Raw genomic sequence first — 27160 nt, forward strand, 5'->3', positions numbered from 1 at the left:
TACTTTGGCAACAATTAAGCTATCTGTCCATCAGGAAACTCCGTAAATCATTGAGAGCTGAAGCGGAGCAGCTTGAGGACGACAGAGGGAAAAACAGAATAAAATATGATCCAGTTTCACCCAAATCAGTGATAAGTTGTGTTTGTACAGTAATCAGTGAGGTCCCACCTGGATCCTGCCAGCCCCAGGAAACATTCTCTGGTGGTGTGTTTAATTGAACTTTATGAATGAGTAACATATAAAGTTACTTAAGATACAGGTTTCTCTGGTACGTAAGTTTCTCTTAAAAACAGATCTGAATGCCTGAATGAGACCATGTACCTGTTGAAACAACATGAGTTGGACGAGATAGTATAGTAGACGAGAAGTATTAACATTATCATGAAATTAAATTCTTTCTACTTTTTTGTTAGTAGTTTACATAGACAATTTATGTAAAGATCCTGTTCAACATAACCTTATTCCTATACTTAATAAAGCTGAGTTTCCTGAAACATACTGTAGTATTCATATGGAACTCAACCAGGATGTAGTCTACAATTAAAAACTAAAGAAAGCCTGAAGATAGATGGACACCTGTTCTATCCAGGTCCAAGGATATTCTGGTTGTCTGTGGACAGCTGGTTGAGGACGAGACAACCTCAGCTAACAAGGTAAGGTTGCTGAGCACAGTTTACAGTCAAAGGTCATAAACCGTGGCAAGAATGAGCACAGCAACAAGAAGAAAAGAAAGGCAATGCTGCGGACCGTAGACGCAGTGGTCAGCCAAAGAAACTCACTGCAGCGGATTAAATGAATGCATCATGCTTACTTCCCTTCACAATCGGAAGATGTCTAGCAGTGCCATCAGCTCAGAACTGGCTTACAGTGGTACCATAGTATATGTCTGGAGAAGTCTGGTCAGAAGTGGCCTTCATGAAAGACTTGTGGCCAAAAAAACCTCCGACATGAAAACAAGGCCAAGCGACTCAACTATGCATAGGAACACCGGATGCTTACGTTTATTTCAGCTCTTAGTGTTTTTATGTGGGAATGTGGATCTTTCAGATCAATTTGAGAAGTACCTATAATCTCGTTCCACATTTTATTGTGTCATGTCATGTGGGGAAGTGGTCTTGGTCTTGACTTGGTCTTAGCCCCTAAAAGTCTTGGTCTTGTCTCGGTCTCGATAAACTCTGATCTTGGCTCGGTCTCGGTTTGGGCGGTCTTTACTACAACACTAATAGATAGTACTATATATACTATAGTACTATAGGTCCATCACTTATGTTGGCTAAAATATCACGCTATAACAAAGCCGGTAACAAAGACAATAATGCAATAATGTGTGTGTCGTGGCATGCACAATGCTGAAGCCAAAAAGGAAGAGAAAACACTCTTGGATGTGTGAGCTGGGTGAGCAACTTTCATTAGAATGAATAAGCACCATCTTGAAACATAATCAGTTATCAAAATATATCCACGGTCTTGACCCTTTCACATTTAATGACTGGGAAGTGACCATGCCCTGACACCACAATATTAAGGAACAAGTGAGAACAAGCATTGTAACAAGCATACAGGGCTTGCTTCACCTAGATACCATTTCCTCAGGTGACGCAACCTTGCATGGTGAGGCTGCAGCATAAAGTTGGGACAGAGAAAAGCTAAGGCCTCCGGACAAAACTTTCAAAATAAAACTCCTACAGTAAATGTGTAAAAATAAATAATTCAAGGAGGAATTTGTAGAAAACAAAAATAAAACGGCCGTTCAGTCATTTTAAAGCATCGCTGATATTTTCGGCTGAAATAGTAATCTCCTGACACATGGATCTCAGTGGCACATGGTCAGGCTATTGCCTTTGCATTATGTGATGCCACCGTAGACTCTGTATAAAGAGAAACTGACACTTCTGTAGGTGATGCAACACTACTTACTGTTGCTGCACCATCAACTGATAACATTAAAAGAACTATCTGTGATTAAAGCCTTCAAAATAAAATGTTTGATTCCCATCCTCCACAGTCCACCATAAATAATCACAAGGCTTTTAGTGCGCTCTTATTTTGAAGACACTGTCACTACTTCCGGTTGAAAGTTAATCTTCTGGCGCGGCGGCTGCTGTCACTGCTGTATCATTACTGAACCAAACGAAACCACTCTGTCAGTCATCACCACTACGGGAATCATTTGAAGAACGAGGTACGTGGTAATGTGGGGCTGCACTTGACACTGACATTGCTAACGTTAACCACCGCGCGGGAACGCGAGCCGGAAGAAGACTGTGGGAATAAAGGAGCCAATAATCAGAAATAAGTGCCGCCTGGTTAAAAAGTAACGTTACCACGATGGATGAGAGCTCCGTGACAATGTTACCCCTTTTGCCCATAGATAGCAGATTTTTAATTGGTAGGATTGTGAATGGAGATTAGCGTTTGGTGCTGCTGACACAGGACAACGGACCATAAAGTAACGTTAGCTAGATGAAAAGTGCGGGTTAACAGGTCTTGTTAGCCAACATGTGGTCAGTTACAGTTACATTTGCATTTGGCGGGGAGGGGGGGGGCATGATGCTGATTGAGGAAACATTTTTTGAAATTGGTCCAGTATCGATTGAGAATGCTGCAGTGGGCAGCAGTGAAACAGTGCTGCGAGTATTTGCGCCCCGTGCAGTCCTGTTGGCTGCTGCTGACTCCCCCTCCCACCGAACACACACCTTCCCACAGCAGGAGGACAGATGGGTGGTTTAACTCTTTTTACTGACTTGAGTTTGTATGAGTCACTCATTCATTCATTCATTTTCAAGACCTCAAGTCCCCCCCCCCGGGTCCCAGCGTGCATAGAGTATGCATGCATGCATACTGCTCTGATTGGTTAGTACTTGCTGCCTGTGTTGTTTAAGGTCAGGGGTAGGTTTGGGTAGGGTTAGGGTTAGCCAATCAGAGGCAGAGTAGGGAGCAGCAATTGACACAAAGATGGTGTCCGTCTAGTGACTATTGCCGAAAATCTGGTGGGGAAAAACGAATGCAGCGTGCGCACCAGAAACTCCCGCCGGCTGAGACGGCTAACTTCTGTTTTAGCCCTGCTCTAACTTGAATGGGATTAAAATAATTTAATTATGCAGTTTTACAGCCTCTAATGTTCCCATAATTGTGTGCACGGCGTCAGTTCCAGAGAGCTCAGAACAGCATGCATAGCAACACAGTCTGCTAATCAGAAGTTACAGACAGCTGGATTTCATGATATCAGAAGCAAGTAGTAGTGAACTACTAACTAGGGAGACTTTTTTTTAAATTGACAAACATCATGTGTTAGTCAGGGCACAATTCAAACAGGGTCAAAACATTAACTGCCATACATAAAATATGTAAATAAATAAGAAACCAATGGTGGCTCAGGGACTTAGGTGTGCACAGGCAGTGACTGGCACTCTGTTAGACACTCCTCCTGGCTCTAACTGGTTGTTTGCGTTCAGGCGCAGTAGATTCTTGCAAATTGCACTAAAAGCACCAGGGAGAGCCAGAGGAACCTGTTTTCCGGCACATTATCTGTCTCGTGTAGTACTGTCAGGAGATTGTGACTTTGTGAAGGCTAAGTAAGGCTAAGTCTCTAGAGTTTGGTTGACGGCAGATTTAAGGACTATCAGAATTTTTTCACAAGCATTTCTCTGAATTCTAAAACTTTCAAACAGATCAAATGTTAGAAACAAACAGCTGTTGGTACTGGACTCCAGTAGTTTTTATGCAACAGTCATTTTACATTTCAGATCCTTAGTATTTAATTCTATAATCATAAAATACATCCTAATCAACTCTGTATGTCTGTCTCTCTTTTTCTAGCCATCTTCCGCAGCTGTGAAATGTGTGGTATCTGGGCTTTGTTTGGCAGTGATGAGTGCCTGTCAGCTCAGTGCACCAGTGCCATGAAGATCGCTCACAGGGGCCCTGATGCCTTTCGCTTTGAGAATGTTAACGGCTTCACCAATTGCTGTTTTGGCTTCCACCGGTTGGCTATCGTGGACCAGCTGTATGGCATGCAGCCCTTACGCGTCAAGAAGTTTCCCTTCTTGTGGCTCTGCTACAACGGAGAGATTTACAACCATCACACGGTAAGGATGTGCTGGACTGTGACTGTGAAACAGCTGAACAGGTGTTGTATTGTGGAACACTTCATCCTGACCGAAACAGAATCTTTGAGGCAGATGCTGATATTGTAATTTCAGAGTTTATTGATATATTTGCGGATATTTCACATAAACACATACAGCATGTTTGCTAAGCATCTTTTAAATTTAGACCACTGATTGTGAGTTGGGACTGAGATATACTGAGCAGGACATTTTACAGTATATAAATAAACTTGCCACTCCTCTCTGAGGAACAAACTATGTAACAGAGACCCTGTTACTTATTACCTTACGTTTACACAGACACTGATGGTAAGTGCTCTGGGAGAAACGTGTTAACATTCAGAAAAGACGATGTTGACTGTCTCTTTTAGAGCAAAAGTTTAACTCTGACAACTGGTCAGTGCAGCTGTCCTGAAAAGGCTGAATTGTCTCCGTCTTCCAGGAGATGAGGGTCGTCCGAGTGACATACAATTCTGTTGTGAAAGCAAGTTTCTTTCAACTTAGGATTCTTACTAAGCTTAAGCCCTTTTTTATCCTTCACAGATTTTGAGAGGATCATACATGCATTTATCACAACACGCCTTGATTATTGTAATGCTCTGTATATAGGTGTTAGCCAGGCCTCCCTCTCTCGACTACAGCTGGTTCAAAATGCTGCTGCTCGTCTCCTTACTGGAACTCGCAAGCGAGATCACATCTCCCCTGTTCTTGCCTCTCTTCACTGGCTCCCTGTTAATTTAAGGATTGATTTTAAGATTCTATTGTTTGTTTTTAAAGTCCTCCTTGGACTAGCTCCAGCCTGTGTCACTGATCTGTTGAAGCCACATGCTCCTTCAAGGTCATTAAGGTCTGCGAACCAGTCTCTTCTTGTTGTCCCTAAAACACGGCTCAAGAGCAGAGGGCTTTCTCAGTCGCAGCCCCGAGACTGGAATGAATTGCCTCATGTCAGACTGGCCCCCAGCTTTCTGGTTTTTAAATCGCGACTTAAAACACATTTTTATTCCCTGGCTTTTAATCCGGCATGAGAGCTGTATGTTTTGTATTTTGTATGTATGTATTTTTGTATTTTTGTTTTGTTCATTTATTAGTTTCATGTCAACGTACAGCACTTTCACAATAATTCACTACAACATGAATTAGGTTAAATTAACTTTGGTTCAGACTGAACTATCTTAACAAATACTGGATGGACTGCCTTGAAATTGGTACCAATATTCATGTTTCCCTCAGAATGAACTGTGATAACTTGACCGTCACCTAGCGCCATCAACAGCTCAGAATTAAAATTTGTCGAATACTTCAGTTTATGACCCAATACCCTCAAAACTAATGACAGTGTTCAGTGCTAACTTGCAAATGTTAGCATGCTAACACGCTAAACTAAGATGGTGAAGACGGTAAACATTAAGTGCAATTACTACTTATGCGTCAAATTGACGGCGTAGGTACGTAGGTAGCCTACGCCGAGGCTACGCCGTCGCCTGACGTGCACCTCCTCAAAAATGTAACTACACGTCGAGTCGACGCGGACCGTAAGCTCTGTGATTGGTCGGCTGGGTAGCCTCGCAATGCCTCCGAGCCGACCGGAAGTACCCCACGCTTTGAAGTAACTTTTACCAGCGGCCAAAACGGCGTCTGTAACACAGTCAATCAATATATTTGACCGTCAAAACCCGAGCAAAATGACTCGTTTCGCTATCAGAATGTGATCCATTTGGTTGGTAACATTTGAAAAGGCTACACTACTACACTAGCCGCACATTTACAATTTTACCCCCATTTTCGTTAGCGGAACGCTAAACCGGCAGTTAGCCTGCTCGGCAGGCAAAAGTCAGCACAGTGGGAGCTGTAGCGCTACTGCTGACTAGCGTTTGGGGGTTTAATTGCAGAATGACGGACACTTGGACGCACAAGTGCGTAGCCTACGGCGTAGGTACGCACGTAGATCCTACGCAGGAGTATAAATGGGCCTTTAGGCTGCACCTGCTAAACATCAGCATGTTAACGTTGTCCTTGTGTTAGCATCCTGACAGCCTCATAGAGCTGATAGCATGGCTGTAGACTCTGAGTTATGTTAATATCATCCCCTTCGTTGCTTATTTCATTCAACTGTAATTCAGTCACATTGTTTCATCAAATCATTTCAGCTTTTCACAAAATTCTGAAAAAGTGAAATGACAGAACGAATGAAAGAAGTGTAAGATCAGCACTATGGTATGGAGAGAACCAAATGTTACTCAAATAATGTCAATTTTGTTTAATCCAGCGAAACCAGGAAACCTAAAATAACCCTGTCTGCTTTTCTCCAATTTTGTTCCAGCTGAGGAAGCAGTTTGGGTTCGATTACCAGACTAAAGTGGATGGTGAGATTTTGCTGCATCTGTACGCCCACGTTGGGATCCAGAAGATGGCTTCTCTCCTGGATGGTGTGTTTGCTTTTGTTCTGCTGGACACTTCCAACAGAAAAGTCTTTCTGGGAAGAGATACGTATGGTGTCCGGCCTTTGTTCAAACTCCTCACAGACGATGGATTCCTCGCAGTCTGCTCAGAAGCCAAAGGTTATGGGATAGTTTGTTACCCCTCCTTGAATCTGGGTCTTTTATACTCTTGTAAGAGATGTTACAGCTCTGTAACTTGTTGTTATTCTGATCACAGGCCTTAAAGACATTACCCATGGCACCCCTGCCAACATCGTCCCCTTTCCCCCTGGGCACGTTGAACTCTTTGATTTGAAGCAGAACGGCAAAGTTCGGTTCATTCAAATGGACCAATTTCACTGCTGCACAAAAGAGCCTGCTCATGCCATCTACGACACCGTGGAGAGACTGCCTACAAGTATGAAACTGTTCACTGGTCTTAATTTAGCCATTTTGTATCACATTTCTTAAAACTGATGTCTCCCCAGGTTTTGATGAGGAAACAGTAAAAATCAACATCAGGACCCTGTTTGAGAATGCCGTAAGGAAACGTCTCATGGCTCAAAGGAGAATTGGCTGCCTTCTGTCAGGTAATTTAAAATCCTGCCATTTACTGTGGCTGCTTGTTACACAACAGTGACGGCAAAGAAAGACATACACAGCTTCTATTTTATTTGAACATTAGCCTTCATAAACAACTACAATACCACAGTATCGCCTTTGGTGGCAAAAAGGGTTCTTCTATAAAGTCAATTAATCAAATCAGCACACTCTTTTAGTGTGGTTTTCTCACATTCCAAAATATTCTACCCTAAGGTTACCCTTCGTGTGTGATCACACCAAACACAGCTTCTGCGTGAACTAGTGAACATGCCTGATTGGTCCCAACTTGTGCCTTACATTACATGTCATCACTGCTCCTCAAGACGGTGTGACAAAGTGCCTTGTCACACTGGAAGTATATTATCAGTATTTTAAGCTATTAACTTATACTAAGTTCTGATTAAGGACCTCCAATATTTGGATCAAGTACCTAATGAAAAATAAGGTGTTCCGTCCACATTTCATATCTTCTTCTACTCATCTCATTTTCAGATGAGTAGATACATTTTCAAATACCAGTTGTTGATATTGGGTACACTACCAATACAAACTGTTAAAACTTAAAGAATTTCAAAGAATTTGGATTTGATAAGTGGATTTGATACTGGACTTGGATATGAAGTGACTATTCGCATAGCTGGCGAACTAATGTAGCTGAGAAGCTAAGCAGCAACATGATAGCCAGCAGGTAGCATGCTAGCACTATCCAGCCACAATAGCGCACCAGCTGCTGGCTTTGTAAATGGCACGTAAATATGTTGACCAGACGCCCCCGGCTTTGGTGGCCTGTCCCCATCTGGAGCTGTCCCAGGGAATGTCCCTGAAATCAGATTTTACCTGGCCAGAAAGACTGAAAACCGATTAACCGGGCGTGACATTTGCGTGATTACAGGAAATAATAGAAGTCTGCTGTTGCCGATGGATTGTGTTTGGTAGGCCCATGTCTAATATCCTTGTTTATATTTGGAAACTGTGGCCTATAATTAACACGACTTACTGCTGAGTTATATATAAAATAAAGACATGATCTCTTTTGCAGTTATCATTGACTCTATATTATTTAACTTGCTATGTACCAACCAATCCAGTCCTTTTAACCTGTTCAAATACCTTTAAATGGCCAATACCACCTATAACACGCAGTATTCCACTTGCCAGAAAGTGATTGCAGCTTGACCGAACGGCATATTCTGACTCAAAATGATTTGATTCCATTCAAAAGTTATATTTGACCGATTATAACTCAAATAGTCCTTTTTACCTCTTAAAATACCTTTCAATAGACAAAACAACACATGAAATACAATATTGTACTTGACAGAAAGCTGAAATTTTGATTGCAGCTGAAAGGTAGTTTCTGCTTCAAAAGGACTTGATTTCATTCAGAAGAGTTATATTTGACATATTATAAAACCAAAATTGTCCCTCCTTTTTATTTCATATATAATATGATTATATTTTTTAAATGTCATACTGACCACCAAACCAAAAATGTCCCTGGTTTTCATTTCAGAAGTCTGGTCAAATTATGTAGCAAGCTAGTTAACTAATTGTAGCTGGTGAGCAAACTGCCAACATGCTAGTGTGGTTTGTGTCAATGATCCTCATTCAGGTGGTCTGGACTCCAGTTTGGTTGCTGCTACACTGGTGAAGCTGGCTAAGGAGGAGAAGCTGAAGTATCCCATCCAGACATTTGCAATCGGGTCAGAGGACAGTCCAGATATCATCGCTGCTCGCAAGGTCAGTTCTTCTGATAGAAGACATTCAGATAATGTTTCCCCTGGAAGCATTGTTAGTTCATTCCAGCATTTAGTTAATTAGCCAAACAATTTCTGACTGCTTTTTTGTAGAATCTAAGAAGTGTTTGTGGTCGGTTCTGGGGAAAAAAACATGGTCTTTAGTCAGTTGGTTTGTGTTTGTCAGGTTGCAGCTCACATTGGCAGTGAACACCACGAGGTGAACTTCACTGCAGAAGAAGGCATCCAAGCTTTAGAGAATGTCGTCTTTCACCTGGAGACCTATGACATCACCACCATACGTGCCTCTGTTGGTGAGTGTGGGGTAAAGCATGCCAGGAAAACTAGAAAATGACAAAAAGAAGTGGTATTTACAGACAAAGGTTGTGATATTAGCTTCCATACCTCAGTTAGGCCAGCTGAATAGCACTTGAATAAACTAGGATCAGAATGGATCAGAACATGCTTCCAGTTATAGAAAGTTGAGAGAGAAATGGGAAGAAAAGAGAAATTATCTGATACTTATACACCTGAGTCTGTTCTGCAAATTAAATTCTGTTAAGAAAAGAAAACACAAACGGATGGAAAATAAGGAGCCTTATTTGTTGACTAGTGTTTCATGGGAAATGATTTCACTTTTACATAATTGAATAATTTAAATTTAGAATTTATAATAAGCTAATTTTAATTTGTTTTAGAAATGTGCTGGATATATACAATCTGCTTAGTTGTAATGCTTTCTTTTCAGGATAATTATAGGTACCTTTTTTTTTTTGTAAGTACCGAATAATTTGACTAATAATCATTTCCTTGAAGTTTCTTGGAAATAACTGTCATTTGGTACTGACTAAACTACTAGAGGGGAAATAGAGACAGTTTTCATTACCCTTTCAGTTAATTAATTCCACTTATTTGCTGGCATAATCTAGAGAGCCTTTTTCTCGGTGAACAGCAGCTCAAATTAATTAACTGTCTACAGTCAAGCACACAATTAAATGTACATGATGAAAAATATTTCCAATAATAAATTGCTAATGAATTAATATTTACATAGAGCTTTTCTTTCAAGAAATATGTTCATATTTTCCCTATGATTAGTACTATGATTAATACATCATTCTTTCCAGGAAACCTATAAAAAAAGCATTACTAAATTTCAGACCAATAAAATAAAGGTTAATGAATTATAATTGGTTGCAATGAAATTCAAGTTAAATATATTTTTGACCATGCAAAAATTACTTGAAATTAATTACTATTTAAATATTTTGATTTAGTATTTTAGTTTTATTAATAAAATCCTTTATAAATAGAAGTTCAGTATTTTAACATTTCAATGTCCTACAAATGACAAACAAAATATTAGAAATATATATAATAAATATGTAATAGAGTTATTGCAGGGCTGTTGTATCATTATAGTTTATTATAGCTGTGATTTGTATTCAGGCTGAGTTTCTGTATTTAAAAATATTTTTCTTGACAACTGGTCCAAAATACAGTATACTACTAATGTTTTCTTAAATAATAAAGTCCCTTTTCTGTCGATCTCTGAAGTACCTCACATTTGTGCTGATGTGCTCAGTGATGTGACAAACATTTGTCTGAGTATGCTGCATCACTGCATTCCTTTGCCGCTTGTTTGAATCACAGTGGAATCCAGTGAGATTAGTTAACCGGTCAGAGAGGTCAGTGGGGGCAACATGTGCGGGGTCCAACGTTAAACTATTTTGCAACTGGCCCCACTGGACCACGGGGTTTGTAACTTACTGGCCCAAAGACAATTTTTACTGGCCCTCCTTCCTAAAGTGTTTAATCGTTTATTAAATACATCCTGGATATAAAAAAAACCTAAACAAAAATATAATCACAGTTAAAGTTATAAAAAATAAAAAGGTTAACAAAACAATTTACTTTTAAAACAAAACATACTAACAGACTCAGATATGACATGCTCTCCTGCTGACAGCCAAATGTACACAGAGCAGCGGACACGAGTCGCCTCTATGCTGGTGAACAGGTTACCATGGCGACCTGTCAATCACAAGGTAGTCCTGTCCAAAAGCATATGCTGCATTATTGTCTAAATAGGACCATAATATACTAAATGTGTTGAAGAAGACTTGAAACTAGCGACTGAGACTAAACTCATTTAAAAGTGTTTACTGAGGTAATAAATCAGCTGAGAAGTAGCAACATTTGCTGCTGTAAGTTCCATCTGCATGGTTTCACTTTCAGACCCAGAGGTTGCCGCGTGATTGAGATTAGAGAAATAACATTTGACAACCTCTCAATGAAACATCCAATAACACTACTCACACACTGCTCTTGCATCCATCAAAACTAGACCATGTACATATTATGAAATCGCAACACTATGCACAGTAAAAAGTATTAAATGTGAATTCGTTTTGCAGTTATGTTATTCATATTTTTATTGTAATGAATCTGTTGCTGTCATTATTTTATTGACCGATGTGACCATATGTTTCTTGATGTGGTCATTTGTTACTTTAAGATTTAAGTTGGTAGCGCTCAGTGCCTTTATCTGTTGCTGAATTTTGGTACAGACAATGCTCCATACGAAAAGAACATCTGTTAGTGATGTATAGACCTTATCACAAGTTTGAGCCCAAATTGCATGCTTCTATGAGAATCAAGACTGTTTAAAGTGTCTTTAGAACTGGAGCCATCTTTTCAAACTAATAGTACTTTTGGGACTTTGCATTGTGGTGTGTCGCCTTCATTATTGAATTATAGAAATTCATATTCTGATTTGACAGTTTCATGTGCCGTCTCTTTGTAATCAAACGCTTCTTCTGTTCCTTCCACCGTAGGTATGTATTTGATTTCAAAGTACATCAGGGAGAAGTCAGACAGTGTGGTGATCTTCTCTGGAGAGGGTTCTGATGAGCTGTCTCAGGGATACATTTACTTCCACAAGGCAAGAGACCAGTTACTGTTACTGAATCAGTGCATTTCTTTTTCTCTTGCAAGGCAAATAGTTTGCATGGCAACATCCTGTGTTAATATTTAGTAAAAAAACAAAGCTATTCCTGCATAGGTAGGTGGCATATGATCGAGGAGCCACCTTCCATAAGAGTTTGAAAGTGTGGAAGATGTTGTTTAATCCCACAGAGTCAGTTACATTCAGACACATAACCCATGTTGTAAGATGGAGTTGAATTGTTGAGGGGTTCCACAAAGAAACGGTACAGTAAATGTGTGGGAACCACCATTCAGTAGAGGAGTAGCCACAGAAAAAACAAAGAAAAAGAGCTGGAAGTAAATAACAATATGTGGAACCACATGACCAACCAAACTCCCTGAAGGGGGAATGCTCAAGGAGTGCTTAACAGCAGTCACATACTGTACCTGCAGCTTGTCTTTGCTGACCTCCACTGGCTGACGTTCTCATCTTGCTGCAGTGATATAGAAGTGTACTTTTGTTTTACTACAATTTAGCCTTTATTTGACAGCTTACATTGCTGAGCAACAGGCAGACGGAGAGCAGGATGACATGCAGCACATGGTCTATGGTGAATTTATTCTTGGGGCGGAGCTGTTACATGTACGCTCCTTGACTGCTGCTTTTCTTTTTAATACAAGACCATATCATGATGGCCTAAGCAAGTCGCTGTTTGAACTTGCAGAAAAAATGTTTAGCTCTTTTCAGACATGGAATATGTCACATTGCTGACTTTTATGTTAATGATCCTAATGGCTTTATTTAGACATGGCTGGAAGTTTATACATAGAGATGGAGAGAACATGCACTGACAGACAGGATGTGAGTGTTTCCTGGTTTATTAAACAGATTTGTGCAGAGATCTTAGAGCATGGAACTGTGTATGCAGTTTATCTCCCTCAGCATGTTTTATTGTGCTGCTGCTGAATCTGATGGTTGAATTGCCATCAGATTCATAGAAAGCAGCGCTCGTTTGAAATTGCAATAATAGTGTAGCTGCTAACAAAGTTGTGTTCCTCCTCCAGGCTCCCACTGCGACAGCAGCTGCAGAGGACAGTGTTCGACTGATGAAGGAACTCTACCTGTTTGATGTTCTCCGGGCTGATCGCACCACTGCTGCACATGGGTAGTACACCTTTCAATTCATTATCCACTATTGACATCACTGAAGGTACTAAGTACATTTATTTTCATTGTGCAGCACAGGGCTGCACAATGAAATGAAAGTTGTAGCTCATTTTACACTACCCACACATCACGTGTATACAAATATTTCAAACTAGAATGGGCATTTACTAAAGTAAATGCGTGTGAGAGCGGTCAGCTGTGACTGCTTCATCAGCAGAACATGTCATTCCCTGGATTCGAACCACTGATCTTGGGGTTGGCAGGGCAAGCACTTAACCAATGCCCTGCTCAGACACACTGGTTGAAGGCTGATTTTTTATTTTCTGTATTTGCTCTGGTTTTCATGGACATGAAATGCCTCTAAAGCACCAACAGAGGGCGCTCAATGACCAGACATTCTTGGCACACCACTGTTTAGCATATATATAAAATATTATTTGAGGTCCAGTCCACTGTTGTTGAATAAAATATATAGAGCTATCACATATTTTAAGCACTGATATCCAGGTAAACATTGATTGCATTTAGAAAGACTAAGATACAAATTTAAAAACACCACAGCAAGTCAGTGGGAACTGAATGCATGTTATGCTTCAAAGCACCAATAGAGGGCAATCTATGACCACAAATGCGTGGCACAACACTGTTTTGATTGTGCTTATATTTTCTGTGACGTGTAGTCCAGTGTTGCAAAATAACATGAAGACACAGAAAGCGACTAATCTTATGAAAAACTTCTTCCATGTATACAAATACTGCATTTAGAAAGACTAACAACATACACATTTAAAACTGACCACTGCAATGCTGCTGGAGGTGGGATCCGAACCTGGGTCTGACTGAAAAGAGATGTTTGGGAAACCAGTGCTCTAATCAAGCGAGGGACACATCTGACGAAGCCACAATCTGATCATTTGTCGATGGTAAAGTGCATTTGCTTAAAAAAAAGCTTTTCAGCTACCATTTTGGGTTAGAAGACATCTTTAATTTTAGAGCTACAGCTTTCGCACTAATTAGAATATAAAACAAACTGCCTAACAGATCTATATACAAAGTTTTCATCTATTTATTTATGGTGGAGTGTGGAGGATGAGGTGGGGCTGAGAAGTCTCGCAGCCTGGGGGCAGAAGGTGCTCTGTAGTCTGGTACGACAGCTGATACAGCAGCAGGGTGAACAGGCTGTGGCTGTGTGGACGCTGTCTTTTAGAATCCTTTGGGCTCTGCACAGGCACCTCACCTCACTAATATCATCTGCTGCAGAGCCCTCCTGTTGATGTCCAGCAACATGAAACTGTTCACCTGCTACACCTCAGCCCTACTGATGTAGACAGGAGTGTGTGTCTTTGTCTCCTTTTTCCTGAAATCAACGATCAGCTTGTTTCTTTGGGGACGTTGAGCAGTAGGTTGTTCTCTGTGCGCCACTCTGCAAGAGTGTTGATTTCCAGCTTGTTAAACTTCATAAACAAAATTATACTGCACTGTGAGGAAAATGTTGTCTACCTTCTGTGCAAATTTTAACAGCTGGAAGAGCAATTAGTTAGCATCTTGGCCTGGTTAAACAACTTAAACGATTATCAAAATTGTTGCCCATTAATTTTCTGTTTATTGACTAATTGATCTACAAATGTTTTCAGCTCTATTAAATTGTAGATTACCTTCTGTCTTTGAAAGCTGGCAGCAACTTTGGAACGTCTCTGTCACTCACTCCATTAAAATTTAATTAAATTTCCAGTTGTTTCAATTAAAATATCATCTGTCCTGCCTTCGTGCCTCAAAAATAGAGGATGCTCCATCAGTGCACTTAGTTTGTTTTTTTTAAACTTTTACTTAGCAAGCCAGTTGATTAATTGGGCAGAAAAACATTCACATAATGTTACTTTTCAGTGGCTTTGATGGAAAAACCTGAAAGGTTTTAAGATCTCATCTCATCTGTAAAGTGGTTAACTGGCATCAACGCATCAATATTTATCAATATAAACTGAATATTTTGTTCAGTTTTGTGAGAAAGACTTTATTTTGTACCCATTAGTCCTATAACCAATCCCGTCTCTTCATCTGATCTCATGATGAATTATATGCTGTCATTTTATGTGTTTCAACTCATATGATGATCCTTTTTATCTCCCAGTCTGGAGCTCAGAGTGCCTTTCCTGGACCACAGGTTCACAGCATACTACCTTTCTCTGCCTGAGGAGATGAGGACGCCTAAGGTCAGTTGATCCTTCTAGCTGTTGTCCAAACACTCAAACCAGGGTTTATTTCACTGCCAAAAGCAGGAAGTGATATTTGGAGTGTTCTCGCATTGCTTTGTAAGAATAGTGTCATATGTCTTCTTGTGTAAGCAGCATGGAGTGGAGAAGCATCTTCTGAGGGACTCCTTCAAAGGTCTCAACTTGATCCCTGATGAGATCCTGTGGAGGCGCAAAGAAGCCTTCAGTGACGGTGTGATGTCTGCCAAGAAGTCCTGGTACACCTGCCTGCAGGAGCACATAGAGTCTGTGGTATGTGTTACTGTAGGACCAAGACCTGGAAGACAATAGTTATCAGTTTTACTGTCTTCATGCCAAAAAAACACACTTTTTAATGATGCATCCTCCTCTGAAGTCGCGATTAGTTGACAGTAGCAAATGATAGGACAATTAAGAAATGTACTCGCCAAAAGAAGCCAGCCGTTTAACCAAAGTTATTTGGAAAGAAAATGAAGGCAAATTAGTATTTACAAACGTTCTGCACAGCGTAGTGGTGTGTATTTTTGTTGCAGTGCAGATCTATTTGGCGATGCGGTCACCTGTGCGGACTCAAACTACTGATGTTTGGGGTGAACTCACTTTAGTTTTACCTCCAAATAAAGTGGTTTAGATAATCTGGCTCAGCTGTTGGATTGTTTCTAACCTCTTTGGTGAAATACAGTATGATCATTACAGTCGGGAATGATGGCCAAAACTATAGAAGAAAAGTTTTAAGAAATACACAGTGATCCTTAAATAATCTTTTCAAACTGGTCTTTTTCTGTTCATTAAAAGGTTCTTGCTGTTTTATTGTAAATACTGCAATGGCTCTAGAAGTGGAATATACAGTCTTTTTTTCATACAACCATCAGAAATTTCCGAGCTTTAGACATTAGAGCTTAGAAGTAGTACAGTAGAATCCAGAAGTGTGGGTGCGGAAAGAAAATGAAACCAACTGAAATGTATGATAAAACCAAGTGAGAGTTAACAAAAAAAAGTGCAATCAATACAAGGTAATTGCAGGGGATAGAGGAAGAAGAGCACAGGAAGTGCATGTTAGAGGTTAGGAGTTAGAGGTGTTATAAGAGGAAGTGTTCTCAGAAGAGATGAGTTTTCAAGAGCTTCTTGAAGTTAGAGAGGGACGCCCCTGCTCTGATGGCATGTGGTAGCTTGTTCCTCCATCGTGGTGTCACAGATGAGAACAGGGACTGGGATTGCTTTGTGTGAAGGGATGGCAGAGCCAGGCGGCGTTCGTTGGAGGAGCGTAGCGGCCGAGAAGGAACGTAAGTTTGTATTATGGATATTAGGTAGATGGGTGCAGACCCAGTAGTCACTCTGTATGCAGCATTAGTGACTTGAATTTGATTCTGGAGGCCACGGGGAGCCAGTGGAGGTCACTGAGTAATGGAGTGACATGAGTCCTTTTGGACTGATCAAAAACCAGACGCGCTGCTGCGTTCTGAACCATTTGTAAGGGTTTCACCGCACAAGATGGAAGACCTGCTAGGAGGGCAGTGCATTAGTCAACTACATGGCAGTTTATTGCACACTGGAGGGACAAAACACTGCTACCAAAATGTTTAGAATTAGTTTTCAGATAATAGATTTTGAATTTGGTAAAATCACAGTGCTGACTCTGCAAATAACAGAACGTGCACCTGAAGCCCTGTAAAGTCTGCTGGGACTGTATGAATTGTGGATTTGGACAGACGTAGGCACCTTAAGGGGTACACACTCATAAAGCCTGCGTGAAGGTATGCTTGCAGTATTTGCGAGTAGTCGTTGCCTACTCGTGTGCTATGGTTCAGTATCTTTAACAGTGCCTGTTAAGTCTGCAAGAGTGTGGAAGTTCATCAGGCACAGCGAGACACGTTTGATTAATGGGGCCATCTCGCCACTCATGTAAATACATGTCTAAATGGAGCTGGTCCATTGTGTAATATTTAGGAGGATCTATTGACAGAAATTTAATATAATATACATAACTTTTCAATGGTGTATAAAGACCTTACATAATGAATGTTTTTATTACCTTAAAATGAGCCATTTATATCTACATATACTGAGGGTCCCCTTACATGGAAGTCGCCATGTTGCCCCACCATTTTTCTACGGTAGCCCAAACGGACAAACTGCTCTACAGAGTGCATTCCGTCTGTGCGTTAAATATGTACAAAGAAGAAGTTGTAAGTAGTAGTCGTGGAAATTGTGTATTACTGGTGCCTTTTAAGAATTTATTAATAAAAAGAGAATGACAGAGAAGTATTACGTTAATCAGCTGGACCAGAGGTTCTGTCTCCTAGGACAGTCATTAACGTCTGGCTCCTTGAATGAACATTTAAGCAGAGAAGAGGAAAAACAAGAGAGGGAAAACACCAAAACAATCTCACAGCTCTGACCTAAACCTGAGTAAATGTGGACAGACTAACTTAAGGAGTATAGAAGAGGAAAAGGTTAAGAATAAAAACACAATACATATATATGTATAAGAGATAGCAATAATAGTAATAATAACAGTTAAGGGAAATGCATAAAAGATTAAATGTAAGAGGACACAATTTTCTGCCATAACAGAAGTCGACTGGTTAATTAGAAGTAAGAAAAGTAGAGGAATTTAGACAAATGGAGGACCGCGTGTATTATTTAGCACAAGAGCCAACAGAGCATGTCGGCCACCGTAGCTCCTCCTGTGGTGGGGTGAGCGGTGACTGATGGTGCATTCATGTGGTGTCAGAATAATCAGAATCTTTTTTTTCCTCCTTAAATCTTTTGGCAGAAAGAGAAATAAAGTGTACATGGAACATAAAGAAGTACACAGAACTTTGATTTGTGCAAAATCACATATTGTAAATACATATTTTGCAAACATGTAATTTGTAAAATGGTTATAACGGTTAGTTTGTCCATGTAGAGTGAGCTAGATGGACTACAGAAGATAAAAACAGACATTTTTGACATTAAAGGTGGAATAAGTGATCCTAATCTAATACACTTCTTTTTGTCAGATTCAGTGACCATCTCCTCACACTGTTCTGACCGGCTCTGTATTTTCTCTCAGGTGAACGATGACCAGATGGAGAAGGCTCAGAAGATGTTCCCTCACAACCCTCCACACACCAAAGAGGCCTACTACTTCAGACAGGTGTTTGAGAAGCACTACCCGGGCAGAGCTGAGTGGCTCTCCCATTACTGGATGCCTCGCTGGATCGACGCCACCGACCCGTCAGCCCGGACCCTGTCTATCTACAAGCCAGACAAAGATCAATGAGCGGTTCTGGAACAGCTGTGTGCCTCTGTCTTTCAGTCAGCAATATGTTGGCCTTCATCATGTGCCACTTTTCAAACTCCTATTAAATTGAATGAGTTACACTGAGCTTGTCTTACCCTTCATGAAGTATGTCACACTGTGATAGAGTTTGTCACACTTTAATTTAGCAGTACTTGTCAGACCTGCTGTTTTAGGGAGTTCCAGTTATTCATAAAGGAATTTTTTAAATATATTTTCCATAGCTGCTAGACTAATATGTGTGCTCCAGCTATCATTTCATGTTTGATGCGCATTTATCCAGTGTGAGCACTTTTGTACAGCCTGACAGTAGAAAATTGACTTTAAGCATAAAATGAATGCTAAGAATGGGAGGAGCTGTACTATATGTGCAGGGGAATCACTCACCTCTGGCCACGCAGGTGCCCGTCAACACTGTCAAGTACGGCTAATACAACTCAGCCTGTTTGTTTTCTGCAGTCGACTGTACTATGCAGCATGTGTCATCGATTTGTGATACCTGTGTGGTAGCCAAAAAAATGTATTCATTCTGCTACAGCTAAATCTGACGAGCTCCATCAAAGTCATAGTTAATACTTCCTGAAAGTTTAGGTTAAACTGATGTCACGTTTCTATCTGCACTGTATTTTAATTCCATACAACTTTTTTTTTTTTATGTTTTTAGTCCATTTACTACAAATGTTTTTTTTCTTTACTGTTAACCATTTTCCAAAAGCATGCTATTTGTCATTAGTTGTATTTACGACCTTCCAGCCAGCCATTGTCTTCCCTTCATTTCATTACTCTGATGAAAATGAACTGCAGAGAATTGAAACTTGTTTGAGATAAGTAATCCATCACCTCATTATGTTTTTGATACTGTAAGATATTATTCATATTGTATATTACAGTACCAAATCTGTCTGAGCAGCTGCAGTCTGCCTGTAAAACCTACCTGGACGAGCTGCTCACCCAACTAAAACAGTCGCAGGAGTCTGAGCCTTAATGCCCCACCGTGAAGGGTTACATAATGTTACACTGGCTTAACTGTTTTGTTTTTTCAAGGCCACCTCAGTCTTGCATTTTAAAGGACTATCCTGATGTAGGATCAGAGAGTGGGGCGTTTTCTTCAGTCTCGACACTGTAAGAACAAAGTACAATAGCTTCAGACTGTCACTTCACACATTCAGCCTGTTTGCATTAGATGCCTATTTGGGGGGAAAAAAAGCATGTCAGTGTTTTCTCACACGTTTGTATTGTTGTGTAGGGTTTAACTTCTAACTGATTATTTAGAGCTGCTAACACCAAAAAGGCTGATGCTCCAGCTTGTTGACTAGTACATTATGCGATCTGTGTGGTGTGAAGGACATCTTTACAGTTCTTCATGGGTAGAGGTGACTCACATGTGAATACTGTCAGTGACACTGGCATGGCTTTTCACACTGATTAATGCCATCGCTGCTGTTTATTCACTGTGAATAAGGTCTTCGGTTCGGACTGGCTATGCAAACACATTTTGTGTGTGTGTGAGAGAGAGAGAGAGAGAGAGAGAGATAATGTTGAAGTTGCGGTCACGTGATCAGTGTCAGTGAGATATTAGAGTGAACTACAGCAAATTGGCAAATTCTGCCTGTCAATACGCTGTAATTCAATAAGCGTTAAGTACAGAGTTTAACCCTGATGTTCCGAAAAAATAGAACATTGTAATCTTCATAGTTCTGAAATTAATTTATTTCAGGGCTGTTATATTGAATTGTTTAATATTTTAGTTCTGCAATTTTGTCCACTTGCAACAATTTCATGATCTGTCTGACTGGCTTCCTACTCATCCCTGCTATTACATACTAATTGCTGCTAAAATAAATGGACCTCCTGGCGCTGACATGTGTTGTCTCTAAATGCTGTGCGTCGTGTAGTACCCTTGTTGTTCACCAGAGTGCGCCCTTTCCTCCAGATGCGCAGAATGAAAGTTGGATTTATCACAAGGAATTCACCACTTGCAAGCTGAAGTTGAACCAGTAAAGAAAATATTTTTAATATTTGTTAAACCACTATAACACACAGGTATCCTTTCATATCACACCATATGTCCAGGTGGAGAACACGACAGCTGTTCTAAAGTCATCTGAAAGCAAAAATGAGAACCTGTCCCAGTGTGTTGTATTTATAGAACAATCAGTTGCAATTAAACAGTTATGAGGCACTATACAGTGGCTTTGGCAGTGCAATTTTCAGCATACCCTGGGGCATAGCCTTGCTTTGATGGTCCACAACATTTAGTCTTTGTAGCATGGCAGATGGTTGAAAACGCTCACAGAAAAACACTTAACATTGATAATGACAACATTGCCCCTCCTCTCGCCCCAATCTACACAAATAAAACTGGCACAGGTACAGCACTGCTACATCACTACAATGTGGAAACAGAATGATTTTATTCAGCTAACAGCTACACAGTTTGGAGAAAACAAAACCAGCGCCGGTCCCCCTTCCATGGATGAGGAATGGCTAGATGAGAAGCAGGCAGGTGAGGAGATGACTGTTTAGCGGCGTCTCTCATACGTCTGTATTGTGCTCCAGTCATAGGACTCTGCAGAGGGAGAAAGCTTGTTAGCCATAGCACACTTTCGTCATTTTATAACATACATATATATATGAATAAAGTAAGATCTTTGAGCTGTGGCTTTACTTAAATTGAACTTACCTGGTTCCTCTTGGCTCCTTTTCCCCATCAGTCCAACAAAAGAGTTGACTTTATGTCCTTGGAGAAAAAAAAAAAAAGATATTTTGATTTGAAACAGTCCTCTCAGACCAGGGCAGTAGATAGAAATCTAGAAAAACTGAGGTCAAAAGTCCAAATCACTCCAGCACAACCCCACTTCCCCCTGAAAAAAATCTACGGTAATAAACAGAAAATTAGAAGTATTTCATTTATTTTTGATTTTGTTAATAGATTTTTAAATATAATTTATTTTAATTAATTATCATTTATAATTAAATTAAATTATAACAATTTATTGTATTTCTATTTTAATAGATTGTTCAGTTCTATTTTCTGTAAAATGTCTCTAGAGATTGGTCTAAATGTTGTTTCACAGCTGTCTCCCCACACTGCCAGGGTGTAAAATACAAACATTTGAATTTTTTATTTATTATTCTTTTGGTTAGGAAACCTCTTTTGGCTTGTGACTCATTAAAACAAAGCTCTGCCTAGTTGCAGCCCCTCATCAAAAGATACATATTGGTTGTCTGCAGGTTGTGATCTAGCTCTGGAAGGTAGCACGAGCTGAATTCCAAGTAGATTCAACTAAAGTCTGAAAAAATAAACCTAATTTATGTGTATCTGCTCCCCTACTCTGTTAACCATCTTGCATTCAGAGACACTGGGTCCTGGTGGGTTTCTACTGATGTAAATGTGACAGACAGTTGCATCACGGACTGACTGTGGCCCCTGTCAATCACAGTAATGCACTGTAATACGATCATGTGGGGGAATGGGGGGTGGGGGGGGGTGTATTGGACTGCGGTGTTATAAAACTATAGAGAGCCCTGAGGAATATTCAATATTTGCATTAGACTGATGAGAGTTAACAGCCATCACTTGGAACTGAATCTTGAACCTCCTGGAGAAATGATTATATATTTGTCCTGCCTTGTCTCAATCTTTTTGTCCCTTGAATTATTTGTCCCTTTGTAAAAGAAAATTGTGTAAAAGTGTAAAGATGGAAGGCATCCTCATTATAAGCGAAGCGTAGCTGCCTCTATCTATTACAAGCGTAAACAATTCAATTTAACTCTCAGATGTCCTTGGGGCATCCACCGCAGCACTCTCCCTCTATCTAATGATGAGTGACTTATAGTTATGCCTTCATAAGAGGAATAAATTAGATGTATGCTTACTTATGCTGCGCTGTGTTGCATCAGTGAGTGGGTGACTAATTTAGACAAAAAAAACAACCCTGACAGAGAAAACGTAAAATCCCCTCCTCCTCACGCTTTTTTCCACTTGGCTCTTTATCTCCTTCCCCGTTGTCACACACATAGACGTCTTCTCCGGACCACCTTCCTTGCAGACAAATGAATGTGGCCCAGTGTTCAAAAGAAAAGCTAAAACCATGACGTACATAATCATGGCGTTTCAATTAATTAAACCCTGTGTGCATCCTCAAACGCGCCCACTCTTTCTTAAACACTCGCATAAATATACATATTCAACTCCATTAGTAATATTGTAAGAGGATTTGCCTTTTTCCATTGTGCACTATTGTACACTATTCTATATTTGTGGAACTGAGCATCTGAAACCAACGACTCACCAATGTCCACTATTGGTGGGGGGTGAAGATATGTTTGTAGTGCAGTGTTCTGTGTTAAATGCATATTCTCCCAAACGCCAGCTGGCTCCATGCTTTTTAATACTTCCATTAATGTCAGTCAAATAATGTAAAATGCTAATTATATAGATATAGATACTGTAGATATATCCTATATGAGTCAACAGGAATCCAAATTTAATGTTATAGTTTTAGTATTATAATGAACAGAAAAGCGTCATTGTCTGTATTGTTTTATGTGTTGTGCTAAAGCATTTGAGACAATTCAGTGGGTTTATAGCAGGTTTATTTTAAGCCTAAGACAACAAAACAGGGCGTAGCTACCACAGAGGACATGGAGTCATGTATTTATTCTAGTAATTTGGAGGCTTTAGCTACCTGGGGGGAGATTACATTCTTCAATTTTTATTTTTAGGCTGATTTTATTTTTTATTTTTTAGAATTCAAATGTTTAAAGAAAACATTTTAGGGATGATCTTTTTGGTGTCTAGGAGGTGAGGGGGCTGGGGGGGGATTTAAGATCAAGCCAAAATGACCTGAAATGAGGTGTGAGGTGATGCACACACCTGATTCCTGAAGGCTCACGTGGTGAGACTCATCTAACAAATGATCAAATTAGGCCAACCATTGGAATGTTAATGATTTCATCCTGATTGTGCAAATTTTGCTAGATATACAAGCAGCTGCATGGAGACTATCGAAGCTTCTTGCTTAGGGAGCAAACTCTGAGGAGGAAAATAACATAACAAGTGAATGTGATATGACACTTACTTTTGCGGGTGATCTGTGGATTTCCTGTCAGAGGAAAGATATGACAAAGTTGAAAAAAAATATAGGTCCACAGAGGTAAACAAAAACTGTATGGTATCTGGAATTAACTCTTACCCATGGAGCGTTTGCCCATCAGACCGATGAACTGATGCGGCCGCGGCTTTCTTGTCATCCTCAGGAGGATTTCCCTGAATGGGTCATTGGAAATCCAGCCGTCCTGCGGAGGGAAATCTCAGTGAGTATTCACACCCAGGCTGGCAAGAAGTCGTCTTGTATCTAATATCACCAAAATGTTAAAATCTCTTTTTAAAGACACAAAAGTTTTGAGACAAAATAGAGCACATCTGCATATATATATATTGAACCCCCTACACCCCCATTCACCCAACACCAGTCTACACACTAAGCACAACCTACACAGAGTAATTATCCGTGTAAGGCTTTTGATTCTATTTCCATCTCAGGATATATTTCTACACTATGCATAATTCAGACTGAGATGTGGACCTGGGGGCCACTAATGTTTCGCACACTAAACTGTAATGATTTATTGTCTCATTCATCTGCAGAACGGCCCCTGCCCACAGTTTAGCCTGTTGGTGGAGCAGCTTGGCACGTTTCCAACTCGCAATGTCACACACAGGACATGCATTTTATATCAATGGAGATGTTGATGCTTCAGTTCCTACTATACTGTGCACTCGTGGGTTGATTTAATTTCCTACTGGCTGGCTCCTCTGAGCACTGCAACAGTCTCTGTCTTCATGTTGGGTGTTACTGAGTCCTAAAATCTTGACTTTCTCCCAGATTTTTCTACAATCAAGTGTAAAATTGTTCATTGATAGCCTAGGAAATGAATTTGCATGTTCTGCATCACTAGACTGAAACCTGTGTGAAAAGTATGAAGAGCAGTCTAACAACTGGCAGTCATTCATCGTGGTGGCAAAGTGTGACACTGTGCATATATGAGTAGTTGAGTCTTGAGTTTAATTGATTAGTACCAATTATTCATTTTCTATCCAAATTTTGGCTCCTGGAGATGACAAGAATCAATCAGACCACATCTTCAAAAATCTGGACAGAAAACATCTGCATCAATGTTTTTAATGTCTAATACCTCCAATATGTACTTATTACCTCATCATTATTGCTCAACTGTATTTACTAGCAGTTATAAGATGTAGGAGTTGATGTTAGGATTTAACATCAGGAAACTGACTTCCAAAAATCCCGTAACATTCTGTCAGCACACTAACTTACATTTGTGCTCCTTCATATTTGGGTTAAACAAACTTACAGTGGTACAGGTTTATGCAACTTTCAATCCAAAATAGAACAAACCATTTTTAGCTCAGTTTTTAGCTCAGACTAGAACCCAGTGATAAGTAAGGAGTGGCATTTCTAAATGTTTAAGTTGAGAATATAAATAAACCCCTGGATGTGGACTACCTGGATTTGATTACTGCTGGTCCAGTAGTCGGCGTCTTCTTTTGGGTCGTTCTCCTCGCAAAAAACTTGGGCGATGGCGAAAAAAGCCATTAAAACCGGTAAAAGCAGCAACTTCATGATGTCGAACCTGTTTTTCGACGCAGTTAGATTCAGTTAGAATTACTGTCAAAAGTCTATGTTAAAATAGCCGTGGATAACTTCAGTACAAAAAAACACAAACAAAATTAGAACGGTTTGAGGCACGAGCAGCAGCTGTACTGTGCGCTTCTGTACTGTGTTTCTTCCCTTCGAGCTCAACAGTAGTCCATAGTGCGTGCGTGCGTCAAAACGCTGTGCCGGTCTCCGGCCACTGTCTCCAAAGCTCTCCGCGCGCTCAGCTTCTGCAGCAACTTCTTCGGTCTCGTGCGTCCTCCTGTGCAGGGACCCTGGGACGCGCTCCTATATAACAGCCCGGGCAGTGATGCTTAGCAACGCCATTACAGCAGTGTGTGATTACTCGCGCCCAGTCACGAGTGGGATCTGGTATCGTTATCGTTACCAATCAAATGAAATCACGAACTGTATTATGTGCGTCACTAGACATTGTCCACCATACCGGTCTTGATCTGATCTGACTGGCCCTTAAAATCCCATGCGACACCTTAACCTTAAGCGTCAGCTAAATTAATAAATGTGACCTACTACCATAAAGGAGTCAGACTGATCCTGTAATGGTCTTATAATTTATCACATGATAAAACTCCATGGAGTAGCCCCATGGTGAATGGGGCCAGTATAAGATTTTGTTCCTTACTTGGAAAAGATGTTACAGCCATTGCTGAAAAACAGTGGAGGGAGATCAATGTTGTATTTACATTTGTTAAAAACAAACTTTTTTTACTTTGAGCAAAGTAGAAGTTTCAGATCTGGGATATCTGCATGGTCTGTTGGAGCCTACTTCTGTGGGATATTTTGGGTGGATTTTAGTTACTAGTTCTTACTTTTCCTTATCATCTGAAAGCTTAGAGGAAACCAGACTCATGACACCTTAAAAGCAGATATGACCTGTATGTGAAAATGTGAAGCCTAATTACTGTACACTGTCACGTAGGTAGGTCTGTGATGACGCATTTGGTTTACGTAGCTTTTGGGCTTAACTGCTTTAAGGTCTGTAAATCTATATTTTTTATTTTATTTTATCAGTATACAATGTAATTCCATGGTTTTGACTTTGGCTGTAATCTTACGCCCAATGCCCAATATATTTTGTCATATGTAGCCTATTCCTACAGCTCAAAGAAAATACTGTATACAAATCTGTCATATCAAAGCCTGGATGAAGAAGGAGAAAGGTGTGTGACCTGAGGGTGCCGCTGATTTCCATTAGAAAAGCTGTTTTTTCAGAAGTAAGGGATGGATGGAGGACTACACTGCCACACCAAGTTCAGTGTCCATGCATCTCAAGGAGTGCTAGTTTTGCGCAAGTGCCTTTATTCCATTAACTAAAAGTTCATTTTATTTACCCATGTGTTCTTGGCAAATGCAAATGTATTCCCTGGGGCGGGAATGGACTTCTGTCTGTCTGCTATGGCAAGAATTATTTATCTGTTTGTTCAGAAAATACAAGATGCAAATCCAATTTCCATTAGCAGGAGTATTTTTGATGGTTGCTTTGCATTGCTGGGCTCTCATTTGACCTTGATAATCTGTATATTTTGTTATTTTGTTTCTGAGAATTAACCACTAGTCATTATTAGACCATGAACGTCTATTTATTTAGCTAAATTCCAGTGTGCCACGTTGTGGGACACATAGCCTAAAGTGAAGAAGTCCTGTTGAAGTTCCTGTGTGGTGGATAGGTCCGTGGTCACAGAACCACTCCGGACTGGAATTTAATCATCCTCACAACTGTGACAGCTCATCCAATTAACAGACGGAAGGGGGAGGTGAGGAGAAAAAGCTGGAGAGAGGGAGAGAGAGGTGATGGAGCTGTTGGAGCCATGGGAGAGAGTTACCACGGAGGGGGAGGATTGAGAAGTAGGACGTAGGAGGTAAAAAGAGCAGGGCACCATTAAAGTTGGGGCACAGAGATAAACTGTTATATGGATTATGTGGGGAGATGTGGACAGATATGACATCAGTCTAGAGAGACCGAGAAACGTTTGCGGTCGTT

The 27160-nt window shown here is 40.3% G+C and overlaps 2 protein-coding genes across 3 annotated transcripts; one reads left to right on the top strand and one right to left on the bottom strand.

The window, feature by feature from the left end:
- Window positions 1-2053: 2053 nt before the first annotated feature.
- On the top strand, window positions 2054-20336 carry asns (asparagine synthetase). 2 transcript variants are annotated; one of them, XM_038725002.1, is made up of 12 exons: window positions 2054-2182; window positions 3820-4088; window positions 6430-6667; window positions 6765-6944; window positions 7015-7116; window positions 8742-8869; window positions 9053-9179; window positions 11703-11809; window positions 12859-12959; window positions 15090-15171; window positions 15307-15462; window positions 18248-20336. In XM_038725002.1, the coding sequence occupies exons 2-12, from the start codon at window positions 3840-3842 to the stop codon at window positions 18455-18457; spliced, it is 1680 nt and encodes a 559-aa protein (XP_038580930.1). In that variant the 5' UTR covers window positions 2054-2182; window positions 3820-3839; the 3' UTR covers window positions 18458-20336. The 2 variants fall into 2 exon arrangements, with proteins under 2 accessions (XP_038580930.1, XP_038580931.1); XM_038725003.1 differs by lacking the exon at window positions 2054-2182 and adding an exon at window positions 3079-3231.
- Window positions 20337-20463: 127 nt separating this feature from the next.
- Window positions 20464-25457, bottom strand: tac1 (tachykinin precursor 1). Its single transcript, XM_038725004.1, has 5 exons — window positions 25009-25457; window positions 23674-23776; window positions 23560-23583; window positions 21159-21215; window positions 20464-21044 (listed from the first exon to the last, which is right to left on the bottom strand). Exons 1-5 carry the CDS (start codon window positions 25123-25125, stop codon window positions 20998-21000), a joined length of 348 nt encoding a protein of 115 aa, XP_038580932.1. The 5' UTR covers window positions 25126-25457; the 3' UTR covers window positions 20464-20997.
- Window positions 25458-27160: the final 1703 nt, after the last annotated feature.

The sequence above is a fragment of the Micropterus salmoides genome, unplaced genomic scaffold, assembly GCF_014851395.1.
Source record: "Micropterus salmoides isolate LMB-PRFRI ecotype aquatic unplaced genomic scaffold, ASM1485139v1 Ms_hic_scaffold_17, whole genome shotgun sequence".
Taxonomy (NCBI): Eukaryota; Metazoa; Chordata; class Actinopteri; order Centrarchiformes; family Centrarchidae; genus Micropterus; species Micropterus salmoides.